The following is a 17,147-nucleotide window of genomic DNA, read 5'->3' on the forward strand; positions in this document are numbered from 1 at the left end:
CGAACCACGGCCACTGGGAGCCGCGATCGGCCTAACCTGCGGACGCGGCAGGTAAACAAACCGGCCTGGCCCGCCAGGAGCTTTTCCTGCACAAGCGGCGGAACAAGTTTGGGAACCACTGGACTAGATGATCACAAAGGTCCCTGCTGGCCTTGGAATCTCAGAAACTAAGAATCTATGATGCCAATTGCAGGAGTTCTCTGGCCACCCGGGACTTGCTAAGTCATCACTATAGTGTGCCTGGCATTGTTGGCTACCCCAGGTTTTCCCAGTTATAAGTGAGGCTAGGACTTGTTTTTTAGTTATTTATTCAGTAGGTTCCAGCATTGTGCTGGGCACTGCACCAGACAAAGTGAGAGAGTTCCTGCCCCGAAGAGTTTACAGTCTCAGACATTGGATTAATGGGTTATTACAACAATCTGTAACTCACTAGCCCTCTTTTTTTCCTATAACACAGGGGTGTTAACCAGCCACTTTTCCTTGAATGGTCCCTTAGAATATGTGCTAACTACTTATGCGAAACTATCTGTTCAACCTTGTCATTTAGCTATGACACTCTGAGTACCTTTCCCAGACCTGAGGAGGAGCTCTGTGTAACTTGAAAGCTTGTCTGTCTCACCAACAGAAGTTGGTCCAATAAAAGATATTACCTCACCAAGCTAGTCTGTACAGTCTCAGAGGCAGACATAGAGAAGATCTGATACGCTGAGCAGCTTATGTGCATTGTGAGTGAAGTGACTCTTTAGTTGGGACTTGTGGTAGGTTAGAAAGGTGGGGTGGCAAACTGGTAGGGAAATGGAGAAGCCACTCCATGCGTGGGAGTTGGTTTGGAAGAAGACAAGGAAATGGTGAAAAAAAAAACAGTCTCTAAAAGGCTTGAGCTAAAAGAGAATCTCCAAGTGTTTATCTCTTCTGCCTTCTGACACACATTTGAGAGATTTTGACATTTCAGTAAGAGGCACTGGTGACACATTGCCGCCAGTCCATCACAGTCCATCAGTGTAAAAAGGGAGAGCTACATTTCCACACATACACGGGGAAGTTCATATTCCAGTACTGATCTTGTGGCAGTGAAGGAGATCTGGCAGAATCTTTGGTCTGGGGAAAAAAGCAGCCTCGGGAAAGGCTTTCTCAATACACATGATACAGCGCTGTGTGCTAGCTTCAATTGTTTGTGTTTGGAATCCAATTTTAATGAAACCAATTCACGGTTTATAAAAAATAACTTGGGTTAAACTCAAATGGAACATAAAGTGTCATTTTTTAAATCTTCCTCTATATGCCAAATCAAGTGACCAGTGCTCCTGTATTAAGAATAAAGCTAATTTGTTATTGGGTCAGGTTGCTGATGTTGAAATCCATGGGGATTTGAGTGGAATCATCTTCAGCATATTGTAAGGATGTGGATTTTAAACTGGCTACACTGGGCCCAAGACTGAGTGTGCAGGGTAGAATGAAGTGTTTCAGTACTAGTTCTCCAAAACAAATTGTGCAGTTTAGTTATGCCCATTATTGAATTTGGAGATGTTTCTTTTCACTGCTCATGTGTTAGTGCTCCAGAAATTAAATGGGCTTCATAAGAAGTTACATAGATCTGTCTTGTCATGTGAATAAATAACCGTTCATTGTATTTTGTATGAAAAAAATGAATTGATTACATCTGGCAATGAAAAGGAGGTGGTGTAATTTATTGTACAAATGTGCACAGGGTAGCACCATAGGGTGTTTACAGTCTTGTTTTGTAACTGTAAATTGTAATTATGTTCTCTTCTCAGTGCAAACCCTAAGTCTGGGGGGTTTCAAGGAAGAAAACAGTCAATACGAGACATGCTTTTTTGCTTGTGTAGCTCTGAATGGATGGAACAAATTACCAGATTCCCTTAAACAATTGCCAGTGCTGAATAGTTTCAAAAAAGCAGTTGCTTATTTGCTTGAAGGAACCCTGCCAATGTTTTTTAAATTGCAGAGATGAAATTATATGTTGGTATTAGTAACTTTTCAAAGAATTAGCTTTTTATTGCTTATTGTGCTTTTGTTTATATGATGCTGTTCTATTGTCAGGATGTTATGCTGGAATATAACAGTTCAATGTGTACTTCCTGTCTCCTGGGAGCTGCATGAAAATTAGATGTGCCATCCCAGGAGATTATTCCAAGCAAGTATCATTTTGAATGGAGAAAATAAATGGAATATGACTGTGCCTGTCAGTGGAGTTGGGAAGCTGTGGGAGGCATTGTATTAGCCGTGCTAGGCCACAGCAAGACTTCATCACTATGTATTGGGCAATAGAGTCATTAGTTTAGTCACCCAGAACGAGATGCAGAAAGATGCTGGGGTTTTTTGCAGGGGACTTCTGGTACAAGTGACTGAAAAGGATCCAAAAAGGTACTAGATATTTGTACGGCTCACATTAATGTCTATAACTCCAGCTGTTCCCAGTAACATATTTTGGAAGGATATTAAACGTCCTGCCTTAGTGTTTGAGCCAGTTTTTAACTATTAGTGCTTAAGCTGAGTCCTAATGTGAGATGTGAAGAAGAGCTCTGTGTAAGTTCAGAAGCTTGTCTCTTTTACCTATAGAAGTTGGCCCAGTAAAAGATATTACCTCATGCTTATTGTCCCCCATCTGCCTTCTGTAGGATTCTTGTACCTTCCTCTAAAGCATCTGGGGCTGGCCACTGTCAGAGACAGGACCCTGGACTAGGTGAAGCTCAGGCAGGCTCTCTCCCAGCAGGTGATTCCAGCCAACAGGACAGTTCTTGAGATGTGTTAATATTTCGTACGGCACAGCATGACACACTTGCTTAGCCAAGCTGCAGGGCCTTGATTGCCCACGCCACTTGTGTGAGAAGAGTGGATGTACCATGCTCTTGGCTTCATGGAAGGGGAAATCTCAGTGGCATCATCTGTTGGCCTCTCCCTGAGACCTTGCAGATGCCGCTATGTAGACATTCTGCAGGGTGTTGGCTGGCCAAAGCGGACTGAGTTGGGGATCAGCTATATCATCCCATGCTCAAACCCCGGATTTACACGTGGAAACCCAGGAAGGAATTAATGCTAATGACTGAGGCAATGGCAGTAAGGCTCAGGGCTCCAGCTTCTGTGAATCTGGGATGTCTTTCCCATCATATCCCATGATACTCCAATCTTGGGAGTCCTCACCTTTGCTTTAATCCCCTCCCACTGTCCCATGTCAACTTTCCCTTCTATTTCCCCGTGAAGTTCTGCTTGGTTTGTTAGGCTGTACTATTCCATTTTGCTGATTCAGTTCTGAAAGCCTGTCACTGCCCTTCTACATGTTACTCACACAAATAACCTAAACATGGCAAGAAGAGCGATGGTAAACTGCAAACTCTTAATTATGATCCCATAGGGGAGTAGTTTTCCTTTCAGAAAGGACCTGATTTAGGACTTCTGCTCCAACTAAAATTCCTACTAAAACCAAAGGAAGTTTTGCCTGAGTCAGGAGTATCAGGGTTTTGACCCCTCTCTCTCTCTCTCTCTCTCTCTCTCTGCCTATGCTCATTGCCTTCTTAACCTACAGTTCCTAATCAAATTTCAGAGTGGACTCTGTTATATGGACTGGAACTACTTTCTGGAGTGGACCACAGTCACTAAATTGTAACACTATTGTATATAGTAGCTTCATTATTTCCCCCAAAATAGTTTCCTGAGCTGAGATACCTTCCCAATGGAACATTGTTTTACTTCACATTCACAAGATTTGTTAGAGCAATAAATATGTCAGTCATGATTTGCTATTTTTTATTGTCTCGTAACTGCTCTAAGCAAAGAATATCAATATATTTTAGTTATAAAAGCTGAAGTGTGAGGGAAATATATGGAAAGTACGAGGTAACGGAATGGGGGAGAATAACTGGAAGCTCAATAGAAAGAGAAAATATTCTTATTGCCATCACTTTCTTTCTGTAAATAGTCCCCAAATGTTAGCAAAACAGGACAGGAAAACATATGTTGTAATGTTTATAGCTGACCTCTGTTAGCTTCTAAAACAAGTTCTAAATTCATTTTCACTGAGTATGGTTTTTTTTCAGTCCTTTCTGCTCTGCAAATATGGGAAAGTAAAGCAAGTATATTAGCACGGGAGGATATGGTATCCATCCCATACACCAGCCAAGCCAGGGGTACTTATTTGTTGTCATGGAAAAAAACTACAAGGTGAATGCTTTTTTTTTTTTTGGTATATTATGGTCAGGGAGAAGATGGGTGGTTTTATTTATAGCATAAAATCCTGGCTTTTGAAATAGAATTTGTTTGTGTGCACTGGATTTTGGAATGTGTTTCATTTCATTGTAGAAGACTTTCGTACTGTAACAAGATAAATGATTTATTAGGATGACTAAGGCATCATTGCAAATGCAGCCATGTCGTTCCTTCATATAACGTGGGCTAGTCATATGCTGCTGATGATACATTTCTTGAACTGTCTGCACGGGTAAACAGTTTTCTACATTAGTGCCTTTACCGAGGAATTTGGCTCTCTCTGTTAGGACATCATTAAAGTTATTTTCATAGCTGTTTTTATGTCTTAGAAACAAACAAGCTGTTGTGTCACTGGTTCCTGGGAGCTTCTTAAAGCACTGAAACGTGATAGTCAAATGCATAACTATAAGCTTTATTGATCATGTCCACACTGCAGGAGTATTCATACAGCACTGAGAAAATCCCCAAATACCTCTCCCAGTATGTATTGGGCTCAGTGTAAAACCTAGGGTGGATTCCCTGGGGTAGTCTTTTCTTTGGTTATTCCAAATTCCTGGTCAGGAATTTGGAAGGGATGTCCCCATGTAATCAGACAAACAAATTGTCCATTAGTTTACATGGACTATTTTACATCGTTAGTTTTAAAACCCCATTGGCTGTTTGCATTTCTCTTAGCTTTGAGCTCCAGTTTGGATTGCTTTTTATACCTGCAGTAGCCTTTTCTTTTTAGAGGTGGTTGACTGAGATTTTTTTTTTTTTTAGTTCAGCATGCCCAGCACATATAGAATTTAACTGTTGCTTGTTTGTTACTAAATTGACCGACTTCCTAGCAGAGAGAAAATGGGTAGGGCTGCGCAAATGCAGAAGCTAGCAAGATATTGAGAAACTGATCACACTTTATATTAGGATTCCATTGATAAGTGTTTATAAAGGGCTAATAGACCATTAACAGATGTTTTAATAAATGGGGAATTGATTGTGATAGTCCAACAGGTCGACAGGTTGCTTATAACTGTATCTTAGAACCATCTATAACACATTCTACTGATGTGCTCATAGCCATCTTTAACACATAGTATTCAGGTCTGATAACATCTATTAGTCATTTAGCAACCCTTTATAAACTATTTATCAATGGAAGCTTAATGTGAAGCGTGAGCAAGAAATTGGAGGAAGTTTAGAGCTACAGAACTGGTTGAGGAGCTGAAGGGACTGATGGATGAGGAAAGGTCGACAAAGAGTTTATACAAGTCATGGCTCTGTGCAGTCCCTGCCAACTCCTTCGCCAGCAGTAACTTCTGAGCAGAATGGAAATCCAGCCACAGTGGAGGGGATCATGCCGTGGAGAGTATCTTCTCCCTAGCTACTATGCCTGCTCTCCGTGCCTAATGCTGCCCTCTAAAACTGCAGATCAGACATTACATGGAGTGGCAGCAATGGGACCTTTATGGGTGCTGAGGCCAGGGAGAAAAATAGCAGCATTGTTACTTTTCCATCGATGCATTTCTGTAGCTTTCTCATCCACACCATATAGTAGAGGGCAGCGTTTGGCCCAGTGAGATCTATCATGCCATGAAATCCTCCTCTAAAGGAAATAGCAGAAACCCCATTTCTGTCAGATATTTCAAATTAGACTGGGCACGGTGCTCTAGGGTTCATTGTAGAAAGTGAAGGTGCCTTCCTGGGGATGGAGACTAGTAGCCCTCTTCCATCATGATTTCTGTAGTTCTAGATTGACACCTTTTGCCTGAATTTAAAACAAAACACACACGCCACAGCAACATTTTATTTTGAACAAGGAGGAAATTATGGAAAAATTGAAAGAGGGGGAAAGGAACTAAACTTTGAAAGAGGCAATTAACTTGAGGGTCTGGTTTTGCACAGCTATTTTTCCATCTGCCCCTTTTCCCCTGGGCTCAACGCTCCAGCTCAGATCTGCTTTGCAGAAGCACACAAATCCCATTGCACTCCCAGTTCTCCCTTTCCGTTTCAGCTCTGATTTAGCCAGTGTCTCTACAGCTCTTAAAGAGTTCAGTCAGGAAAAAACAGTGATTCATTAGACCCCTTCTGCAGATGTACTTCTCAGTTACTTACCTGAGGGCTTTTACAGCTAGAAAAAAGCAGATTTAGCTGAAGAAACGAGCGTGCCTAGTCCTAATAAATAAAACACATGGAGTCAATTAAAACAATGTTTAAATAATTTTCAGGAAGGAGGACGCTTGATGTTACTACATCAGTGGACCACAGTGACTTCTAAGCCAACCAACTGTGCAACTTTACGTTCCCATTTAATCTGCAGGTCTATAAAAATAGGTATGCATACTTACCATAGTAGTCATGTGCCCAATCCATCAGTTAACATGATTTTGGAATTATTTTAAGTCCAAACCATGTGAAAATAAATCCTCACTTGATTTTGTGGACTTACTTTACTTCCATTATATTCCACTTTAAAACATTTCATATGCTCAGTTTTATTATTGTTACTTTCAGGAATTTCTAAATTTGGATTTATTAAATTTTTGAACTTTCCCTGGAAAAAGAAATGGTGTGATTCCCTGCTCTCATTGCTGGCATATGTCAAATTTCACAAGCTAAACTGAGTAAAGCCTTGCCGGTATTTTTGAGGTGGGCCACCAAGTGAAAACAAGGTGTTGCAAAGTATAGTGTTGATGATTCAATGGGTGGCATTCTTCCCTCTAAGGCCACGATTCTCCAAAGATTGGTGCATGTGCTTCAATCTACACAAGTGAGTAGTCCCGTTGGGTTTGGTGGAGTTACTGATGAGTATAGTTAACGTATGCATAGGTTTTTGCAGGATCAGGGCTTGAGGTTCGGATCCTGGATTGAGAACAGCAGAAGTGCATGAGTGCATCCACGTGGAGTTCTGTTACCTCAGTAGGACTCTGTGCGCATGTAGGGTGCATTCAGGCAGTTCTCAATGCAAATCAAGGCCCAAGTCTACAGTACCAATGCCACCCCAGCATATTGTTAAGGAAAACATGGGCGCTAGAGGGTATGTTTTTCAGATGAGCTGTAAAGTCAAGGCTTTCTCAGTTTGCAATCTTTAAAAGTTTATTAGCACATTAGATAATTATATTCCTCCTGCCCCATCACATCTTGACTAACGTGGTATTCTTCTTTGCTTACTGACATTAAAACTGTTGTGTTATCACAGTAGCTGACATGTTCTGTTCCACAGATAGCTGTACTTCAACCCGTAGTTAAGGTTATGTCACAACTTCTGCTTAACGGTTGACCTTTCCAAGTCCTATAAAATCAATATGCTTAGTCAGATTCCTTTGAAAGTTGGAGGATGCAGGGTAGGGTGAGTGACCCAAATTGGGCTCATTTGAAGTTGGGGATACAGAGATATAAGCCCCCTAAAAATAGCCATTTTTCAGATTGTTTCTAGTTGTTTTTTTGTTAGCAAAGCTACAGGTCAAACTATTAATATTATGTGGTCTCAATCTGTTGAGCTTTACCCAAGATAACGTATGGCATCCACTAAATCTTTGGGGACCCAAGTTGAGTACGGTATTGGAGAAAAAGTACATTTTTACAGTGTGCGCGCGCTGATACAGAAAAAATTACTAGAATTCCATTTCCGCCATTTTGAATGCTTTAAATCGCAACTCTTGAATGTGCTCTAAAATCTGAATGGTTACTCCAATTGCTTTGACATTTGGTGTGTCTCATGAAGGCGCAGGGTAGCGTTAATGATCCAAATTTGGGATTATGTGACCAACGGGTTCCCAAGTTACTGGCTGCCCAAAAAACTGGTTTCTTTCTGCTGCCTTGCACCATTAAACTGTGGGGTACTAATGAGTGGATGAATCACAGACTGATGGCTGTGAACTCTTCCTTCAATTAACGTAATAAGAATAAGTTAATCACAAACCCTCATCTAAGGCAAAAGGAGCTTTGGACTGAGTGAGTGGAGGTTGCTACAATTTGAAAGTTGTGGGTGGCCATTTTAATTTGGGGGAATGTAATCCCAGTCTTTGGGGGGGTGGAATTAGGCATATGAATGCTTCCTGGGAAAGGAGGGGAATTAGAGGGTGGAGAAGTGGAGCAATAGGCGGGGAGAGGGCTATGGGGAGGATAAATTGGGGTTAGGTGATACAGGAGGGGAGAGATGTTATGGGGTCTCAGGTGAGGTAAGCATGTCACCCCCCAGCTCTTCCAATGTCATCTCACTTCAGCACATGCATCCCAACCCCTTGTATTGCAAACGTCCTGCACCTCACAGCTCTGCTAGTGCATCCCAACTTCCCTGCATCCCCAGCTCTGCCAGCGCACCCCATGGGGGGTGGGGCAACACCCGAGCGGCTCTGCAACCCCGGAAGTTGCAACGCCCAAAGCCAAGAGCCAAGCCCAGCCATCTCCAAAGCAGCAGAGCTGCAGGAGCCACCACTGTGGGATGGCTGCCACGGTAGGGTGAGTGCTGGACAGGACTCAACCCCCTCCCCCTGGTAGGGTTGCCAACCCTCCAGGATTGTCCTGGAATCTCCAGGAATTAAAGATTAATCTTTAATTAAAGATTATGTCGTGTGATGAAATCTCCAGGAATACATCCAACCAAAATTGGCAACCCTACCCCATGGGGGGGAGGACCTGACTGAAACCACCCCAGGGCCTTCACCCCCAGACTGTTTACTGGGTCACAACAGGCCATAAATTTTTACAAATAGGTCCTGACCCCCGAAAAGTTTGAAAACCACTGGCCTATCTAATATATTCTCCCTTTCATCATTTTCTTGCTATTGAAGGGTTGTGCCACAAAGTGACCCCTCCAACCTACCAAGACTCCCTGATTGTCTGCCCCAGCCCTGACCCCCAACAGAGGTTAGAACAGCATGGGGACTACTCTGACTTCTGCCAACTGCTAGTGGTCCCCTAGGGGAATTTTCTCACCCTTGATGTGCTCTTCCCCATATGCAGGAGCTTCTCTTGCTCTCTGTCCATTGGGGATTCTCCCACCCCAGGGATACCCCCTACAGGGATTTGGGTTTTTTTCCCACTCCTGCTTGAATGGCGCAAAGAGAGCAGACTGTCCCCTGTGCATAGTGAGTGGTTTCATTTACTTTTCCTTACCTCAGTACTGCATATCATGTGATCTCAGGAAGGATAATTAGGGAAGTGAAAGTATTTACTGGCTGCTTCTACAGTGAAAATATCTTTGCAGCTGAATGCAACCATCCTCATCATGTTTTAGCTGGCTGAGCCAAGCACCCTCAGGTGGGACTGGTTGTGATTGATGGTTCACAACATTAACCTTTAACAAGGTCTTCTTTCTTTTTTACTTGCAGAATGTCAGCTAGGGCTGCAGCAGAAACAAAGCAGCTATAGCTTGTAAGATTTGTTGTGATCAGCCTTAGGTTTTTAAGAGCAGAGTAAAGCTGCAGACACCTGCACTCGTGTAACACAGCCAGTAACATTGCTGTCACATGCAGAACTTCATAGATGAGACACTCTTTCTCTTTTGTTTGTCATAAAAGAATCTCTTCTGAGCATTGAAAGTAAAGAAAAACAATGAGACAAAGATGTAACAGATCACCAGAGACATGTATTATTACCTGTCTGAATATTCATCAAATTACAAACAAAGGTAAGAAAGAATGGAGCAGCATCTAAAATGGAATGCACTCATTGCAAGGGCATAGACAAGCTTTGCCGACAACCGCACTTCCTGCACTATCTGTGTTCTTACCGATTTTTCTTTTCTGAGGATGGGCCAAGTCTGCTCCCATTGACGTCAGTGGGAAAACTACCATTGACTTCAGCAGAAAAACGATTGGTCACTTAGTGTTCGAACAGACACACAGGTCTGTGTTTTGTGACCTGTGCCACTGAGTACCTGAGAGATTTCCATGAAGACATTTAAACACATTGTTAAAAATGCAAGACTATGGTTATGCTGGTTAGAAAGGAAGGATTGCTCAGTGGATAGGGTGCTAACTTGAGAGACCTGTGTGATCTTGGGCAAGTCAATCTCTGTGTACTTCCGTTCCCCATCTGTAAAATGGGGATAATAAAACCCGTCCTACCTCACAGGAGGATGAGGCTAAATACACTAAAGGTTGAGAGTTGCTCAGGTGCTAGGACGATGGGGGCCATTACACATACCTAAGATATCTGGCCATGGGAGTAGAGCCAGTGGCTTACCTGCTGGAGGCCATCTCAACTCAATGTTGGACACGGCTGAAATTTTTTACTGGTGGGACTAGTAGCATTAAAGCATGTTTCCACTGTACTTCCTGAGAGTATGTGATCCGTTGTATAATTAGGGAGCTCATCCACCAGGTAAGGACTCAGGATGCCTTCTGAGCAAGCCTGTCCCTCACCTTCTAGAAGCAGATATGTGATGTTGGCCTTGTTGATCAGTCCAGGGTTTGATGGCCAACTGTGGGGTAATTCTCTCTCTTTCTTTTTAATTGAATGAATGACTTCTCAAAAACATATTTTTCCCCCACTAGGAGATGACCCATTCCTGGCCTCCACCTCTTACTGCTATTCACACCCCCGGCAAGGCTGAGCAGACCAAGTTTTCCATCCCAAGCAAGGTGCAGGTAGGTTATTAATTATTATTCATTCACATACGAGTGATCTTCACTAGACACTTTGGCCCATATCCTCAAAGATATTTAGACTCCTAACTTCCATTGAAATCAATTTTAGGAGCCTAAATAAGCCCAATTTGAGGATCTGGAACTTTACTTTTGTGATTTGGTTTCATTTTCAAAATTCTTTTGAGATGAAAATTCTCTTAATATGTTATTGATAGGGCTGCTTGTTCAGAACTTCAGAAGTTACAGTAAAGGATAAAAGGAAGGTGAATCTTATCTATGTTTTCAAACGAGTCTTTCTATTACAAATAGTATTTACAGTGTGTTTATTTTTTCTCCCGTTGTTTGTGTAACACACTGGCAAAGAGTATCTTTGTCCCCACTAGTGGCTAAAACCAATGAAGTAGTATGTGGGTCTGTTCCTGCTCTACAATTAAAAGGGCTGGTACTTTAGCTCCAGGAATAGAGGCTCATGCTTTTAGATCCCAAAGTCCCAGATTCAGTCCCTGCAGATGACTCAACATGTGCATTGCGGCAAGTGGTGACTTATACTGAGATTTGAACTGCTGTGGACCTCTGCCACTTGGGAGTCATACTTTCCAGGGGAGCTGGAAATGTTACCCCATAGTGTGGGGTTTTGTTCTTCTCTCCATGGGCTGGACAATGTCAAGCGTTTCTGAGGCTGCTACAGCTTTGAAGACAACAGAAAGCTGGTTCTTTCATTCATGCAGTAGAGGCTTTTGTAATCATGCACTATTTCAGACATTTAAAATCAGTTTTCCCCTCACCAATTTTGTCCAGTTGTCACTATTTGCCAGAGATTCTCCCACTCCAAACCCTGCCTCCATGTGTTGGCTGAAGCTAATGTGAAATCAGTGTGGCTATTGCTATTAAACAAAACAAAGCAAACTCTTACCAGGCCATATTCCAGCAAAACATCAGTGTTCTGCTCCGCTACTGACAATGGCAATGGCAATGCACTTAAGTGCTGCTGCATTAAACATCATAGGCCAGATTCATATGTGGGTGCAATTCCTAACTAAGCTGAATACTGCACTCATTTATATTACTGTAATCTGGTTAAACTCCACAGAATCCATTTAGGGCAAAGTGGATTCATACCTATATGAGTAAGCATGGAGTCTGGCACACTGGAAGCTATATCTTCTTAAATTAGAGCAGGACTAAATTTAGTGCTGGTTTTTTTCTGGGCTCTACAAAAATAGGACCATGTACTGCACTCCTTCACTAACTTCAACGAGAGTTTTGCATGAGTAAATCTTATGCTCTCAGACCCGTTTAAAAAAATCTGTGAGGTTATGATAAACTTTATGAACTATAAATTAGGCTTTTAAAAAATCACACTTTAGGAAAGAGGAAAGAACATGGATGTTTCTAGGTTAGTTAACTTTACTGTGAAAAATACAGTACAAGATTGCCTACTCAGAACATCCCACTAAATCAATTAGAGAGAGCCAAATTGATAGGTTTTAGAGATAAAACAGATAAGAACATGTAGTCATATAAACCTAAAGCAGGCCTTTTTATAGGTCCTCAGCTTACATAAAAAAATTAAGTCTCCCCATTTGTAAAATCATGCAATAGAAAAAGCAGAACTTATCACAACAATTTATTTATCCCTCTGACACTCAAATTTAAAGTGCTATGTTTACTCTTGAAGGCATGATTTACCTCACAAGGGACTGACTAACAGTGCAGCAGAATATTAGGAACTAATAATGCCCTGAGAGAAAGTGTAGCGAGGGCTTTAATGACTTTAACATCCTACAGATCTAAGACTTTTAACAAAGTAGTGCCTGTCTCTCGGACTGGATTGTAAATAATGGCTTAATTTAAAATCATCACAAACTACTAGGGCCTACTTGGGATGAAGGCTGATTTGGCATCAGGTTATACCTCATTGTTGATTGTAAAGCCAAGGGAAAGATCAAGCAAGAAAAGAATGTGAAATTAAGAATGTCATTATACATTACTGTGAGTCAGTGAGAAACACATTGTGTGCAAAATGCTGTGTGCACTCCACACTGTGGGCCAGATCCTGAGCTGATGTAAAGTTAGTGCAGCTTCATTGATTTCACTGGAGCTTCACTGGTTTACATCAGCTGAAGAACTGACTCATGTGTCTTTGTCACGTGTACGTAAGATAGCACTCCAAAACATCTTGAATTTCAGTTTTAGGTAATGACATTTTAAGCAGGTGGGGTCAAAAAAGAAGAGTAATGCTGCTGAACTTAATGCCTAGTTATTTTAAAACTCAAGACCAAGTTCAGCCTATGCAAATACTTCCCATTATCTTAAATGGGAACCACATGTACACATCTGTGGGTAAGACTTTAAAGGGCCAGATCATCAGCTGGTGTAAACTGATGTGTGGATTCCACACTGGAACTAAGTCCGTGTACACCAGCGGAGGATTTGGCCGTTTGGGCCTAAAATAGACTAGGTACTGAGCAGTGCAAGTACACTTCAGTAGCATTCTTATGTACACATAATACAGTTTTTTAAATTTTTAGTGTTGTTCTCTTCTCAGGCACATGCACCTGTGTATTTTCCTTCTCTGTTTATGTTATGCTTGTGCCCTTAGTCTAACAAGGAAAGATGTATCTACCTTCTTCTTCCTTTCATTGAACTAATCCTGACATTTTTGTGTTCTTCATTGTAGGATTCCCAGCACCCGACCTCAGGATACAATGTACAAAGTAGGTCTTTATTGTCCTTAATCGAAACAATCAGGGTTCGTTGGTTGGTTGGTTGGTTGGTTGGTTGTTGGGGGGTTCTTTTTGTTTGTTTGTTTTTTGCCTACTTAACATCATTAAAACAAGGGATGAAAAATTAATTTCTATGGTGCTAAAGCAGATCAGTTCCATTTTTGATTACATATTACGCATTGTGGCATGTTGTGTAACCAAGTATAATTAGGTGGGTTGAGAGCTTAGGGCAACAGTAATCTTTTGACATTTGGAAATAATGTCGTTCGTTTACAGAGTGGAGTGATCCAGCAGGGAAAGCTGCCACCAAGTCAGTGCCACAAAAGTCGTAAGTATTGTTACTTCCAGCTTTATATTTTGTTTTAAGTTTATCTTAAGGAATGAGCTTAGTTCTCCAAAGGTAACTGAACCCAGCTTACATACAATCTTGTCCTGGCATTCTGGTGTTCTCAACAGTGCTTAAAAATTCGCCATAAACCAGTTTTACATCTTCTGCTCTTATTGCTGTTTCTTCTTCTTAAGCGTTAACTAACAGAGGTATGTATAAAAAGATGAGTTTATTAAGCAAAATTAATGCCAATTTTATTTGTACAGCTTGCCAAAATTAAACCACTTTTAATTTGTCATCAGATACTAAGCTTCTTACAACAGAAAATTCAACCTGATGAATAGCTGATGCAAGAATTTTAGCATTTGTTTATTGAAGGAGCGTAAAATACATTATACAATAGGCTTATGCAAGCTGGCGTTGAAAAAAGAGGTCTTGAATTTTATGCACATTGGGACAGTTGACAGTCACACACTTAAAGAAAATCACGGATGATCTAAAAATATGGAGGACCTGATTATTCACTGAGTTACATCCTTTTCCATTATCTTGTGCTGGTGTAAAACTGGAGTAAGGCAGCAGTGAATTGAGCCCACAATATTTTGCACCTTAACCCATGGTCTCAAAGTGCTTTACAAATATGAATTAATTAGCAACTTTGTAAAGTAGGTTACTATTATAGTTACCGTTTTACATATGAGGAAAGTGAGGTTTGGATCTGGCCTAAATTCAGAGCTGCACCACTTTAACTACTGGAGTGTTTTTTAAACTGATTTGGTTAAACCAAGATACACCAATCTGTACTGGTTTAACTAAAATGTGTTTAAACCCCTGTGTGGACACTTAGATGGATTTAGAAGTGGCGTATAGCAATTTAGTTTAATTCAGTCAGGATGCAATTTAATCTACATCCGTATAAGCCAGGTTAAATCAATTTAACATGTCTACACCACATTTTTGAATTGGTTTAATTCAATTGATTTTCAACCAGTTTTAGTTAAATCAATACAACTTTGTGCACAGACGAGGTCTCAGTGAGGTCAGATAACTTGCCCAAGTCATGTGGCCAGTCAATCACAGAGTTGGTACTAGAATCCAAGCATTCCATTCCATTGTTTTAACCTCTGGACTCCTTGACTCATGAAATAAAGTCATGCAACTTTTCTCATATGAGTAAAATTACTTGAATGAGTAAGGATTTGCAAAATGAATCTCTAACACCGACCCTCTAAATTCAATTTATTTAATTCTTCTGATTGGATACAAAAATTGAAAGTCAGCATTTCAGTTTTAATGAGAATTATGAAATCTGGCTAATGATAAAAAGAAATTGGTGCACATAAGTGATATTTATTTTTCCAACAATATCATCAGATTAGTCCTTCCCTTATTCTATTGTTATTTCTGGAAATGATTTCAGATTTTAAAAAATATCTCACCCACTGGACTCTCTGATCCTGAAAACAGAAAGGATAAATTCATATGCCAGAATCTCTAAATGATGCAATGCATATATCAAGAACCTTCTCTAATAAAACATAAAAAATATTATTACAACTTAAAGTGATTTTTCTCCTAAAGCAAGTGTATTTGCATTCCACTATGAAAAATATTTTGGTGAGTATACTATAAAATACAATATTTCATTAGTTTGTATCCAACAGTAATAGACTTGTCAATCATGGTTTATAGTTATAAGCTGAATTTTAAAAGAACAGCGCTTCATAGCTCAGTGGTATATAGTGCATTTAATGGGACCAAAGCTCTCTATAGGAAGCCTAATATAAAACTCGAAGACACTGAGTACATTTTATGAACCAGTTGCTCTCTATTCTGCTGCTTGATCTAAAGTTCCAGCACTATCAATCAGATTTCTGCTGGAATGAACTGCCTTCTTATGGTAGGTGATGGATTTTACACATGACAGATCAGAGCTGCAATAAAGTTACTTTTATTTTTAGCTTCCAAATGAAGATCAGCTATCCCATTACTATCATTTTTTCCCTTTTACTACAAAGAAATTGTTAAGGCAGTTTCCAAGAATTTCCATAGGTCTTTGGAAGGGTTATATTGGTTAGGAGGCAATCCATTGTGTGACTTAAAGTATGGTAGGGAAGACTCTGCCCTTAGATCTGCATGTACAGCTTCCACTAACTTCAGCTGGAGTTGGTTGCACATGCCTGAGGATAGAATGAAAGCAAAGCAGATTGTGGGTGAAACCAATGATGATATTATCAAATAATCATAGCTAGATGGCAGATTTATTGATCCTGCTATCATTATCCATTTTACTAGCAAGATATTTATGATCCTGTGATTCCATAATTCCTGATGGATATGGATGGGATTCTGGGATCTACTGGTAAAATTTTGGTTCCTGCATACACCAGCACCATTGCTCTATGCTACAGAGCACACACCCCAATCTTAGCTCTGCCCCTATTGGTATTCTTGCACCCAGCCACCACCTCCACTTATCTCATTTATAGTGCTGCTAATTGGATCTGTTTTTCACTATTTCATCTTGAGCTTCTGCTGCTAAACAGATGTGGCGCAGGTGTGTTCATCTGTTTCTATCCATTGCGGGAGGTATCTCTGAGCTAGACGCGTGTGTGAGATGATGTCACAGTTGTCCTTCATCTTTTTGATGATTACATGCAAATCTTATGAAACCTGAGAGTACCCGTCCCATTAACATCACATCTGTTGGCAATCGTATTGACCCCATCAGTTCTATCAGAAATCTGCTTGTGATCTTTGATCCGGAGTTGGAGCAAAGGTGCTCACATTCATCATATTACCCAGCTATCCTCCTGCCAGCTTAGGAATTAGGTGCTATTTATAGGCAGAATGTGGTTTTGTCATGTTGAGACTTGGGTTACATGCTGCTTTACTCTGCTCCAATAGACAATGCTCTGTGCATGTCAGGTGTTGGAGGCTGGCGTCCTTGCAGGGTCAGAGTAAAGGGTTTTTTTGTATGGTGTGTGGTTTATGGTAGAAAGGTGTGCACCTGTAGGTGGAAGAACAGAGAGTATTTACTGCCAGGTGGCTTAACTTTCCATTTCCTTGACGGTATGGGTTTGTGTCAGGCATAGTAGTATGGTAACATAAATTGTTTCACAGAAAAGTATTTTTGTGTATGAATTTTTTACTTTTTTAATGTTTAAAATATATGGTGTCACACTCAAACGCAGGGGGCCATGAGAAACCCCAGAGCTGTGCAGGAACTCAGATGGGGTGTGGTGAGTTGTGTCAAGGATGGGGCCCACAAGGGCCAAAGGGCCTGATCCTGCAAAC

At 40.8% G+C, this 17,147-nt stretch overlaps 1 protein-coding gene across 2 annotated transcripts in view; it reads left to right on the forward strand.

The window, feature by feature from the left end:
• AFF2 (AF4/FMR2 family member 2) overlaps positions 1-17,147 on the forward strand; it is a 394,994-nt gene that overhangs the window by 232,863 nt on the left and 144,984 nt on the right. For both annotated transcript variants that reach the window (XM_026652958.1, XM_026652959.1), the window contains 3 exons: positions 10,704-10,796; positions 13,477-13,513; positions 13,799-13,850. In XM_026652958.1, coding sequence (XP_026508743.1) covers positions 10,704-10,796; positions 13,477-13,513; positions 13,799-13,850 — 182 coding nt within the window. The remainder of the gene's footprint in view (positions 1-10,703; positions 10,797-13,476; positions 13,514-13,798; positions 13,851-17,147) is intronic.

The sequence above is a fragment of the Terrapene carolina genome, unplaced genomic scaffold (assembly GCF_002925995.2).
Source record: "Terrapene carolina triunguis isolate 2854851 unplaced genomic scaffold, T_m_triunguis-2.0 Scaffold131, whole genome shotgun sequence".
Lineage (NCBI taxonomy): Eukaryota > Metazoa > Chordata > Testudines > Emydidae > Terrapene > Terrapene triunguis.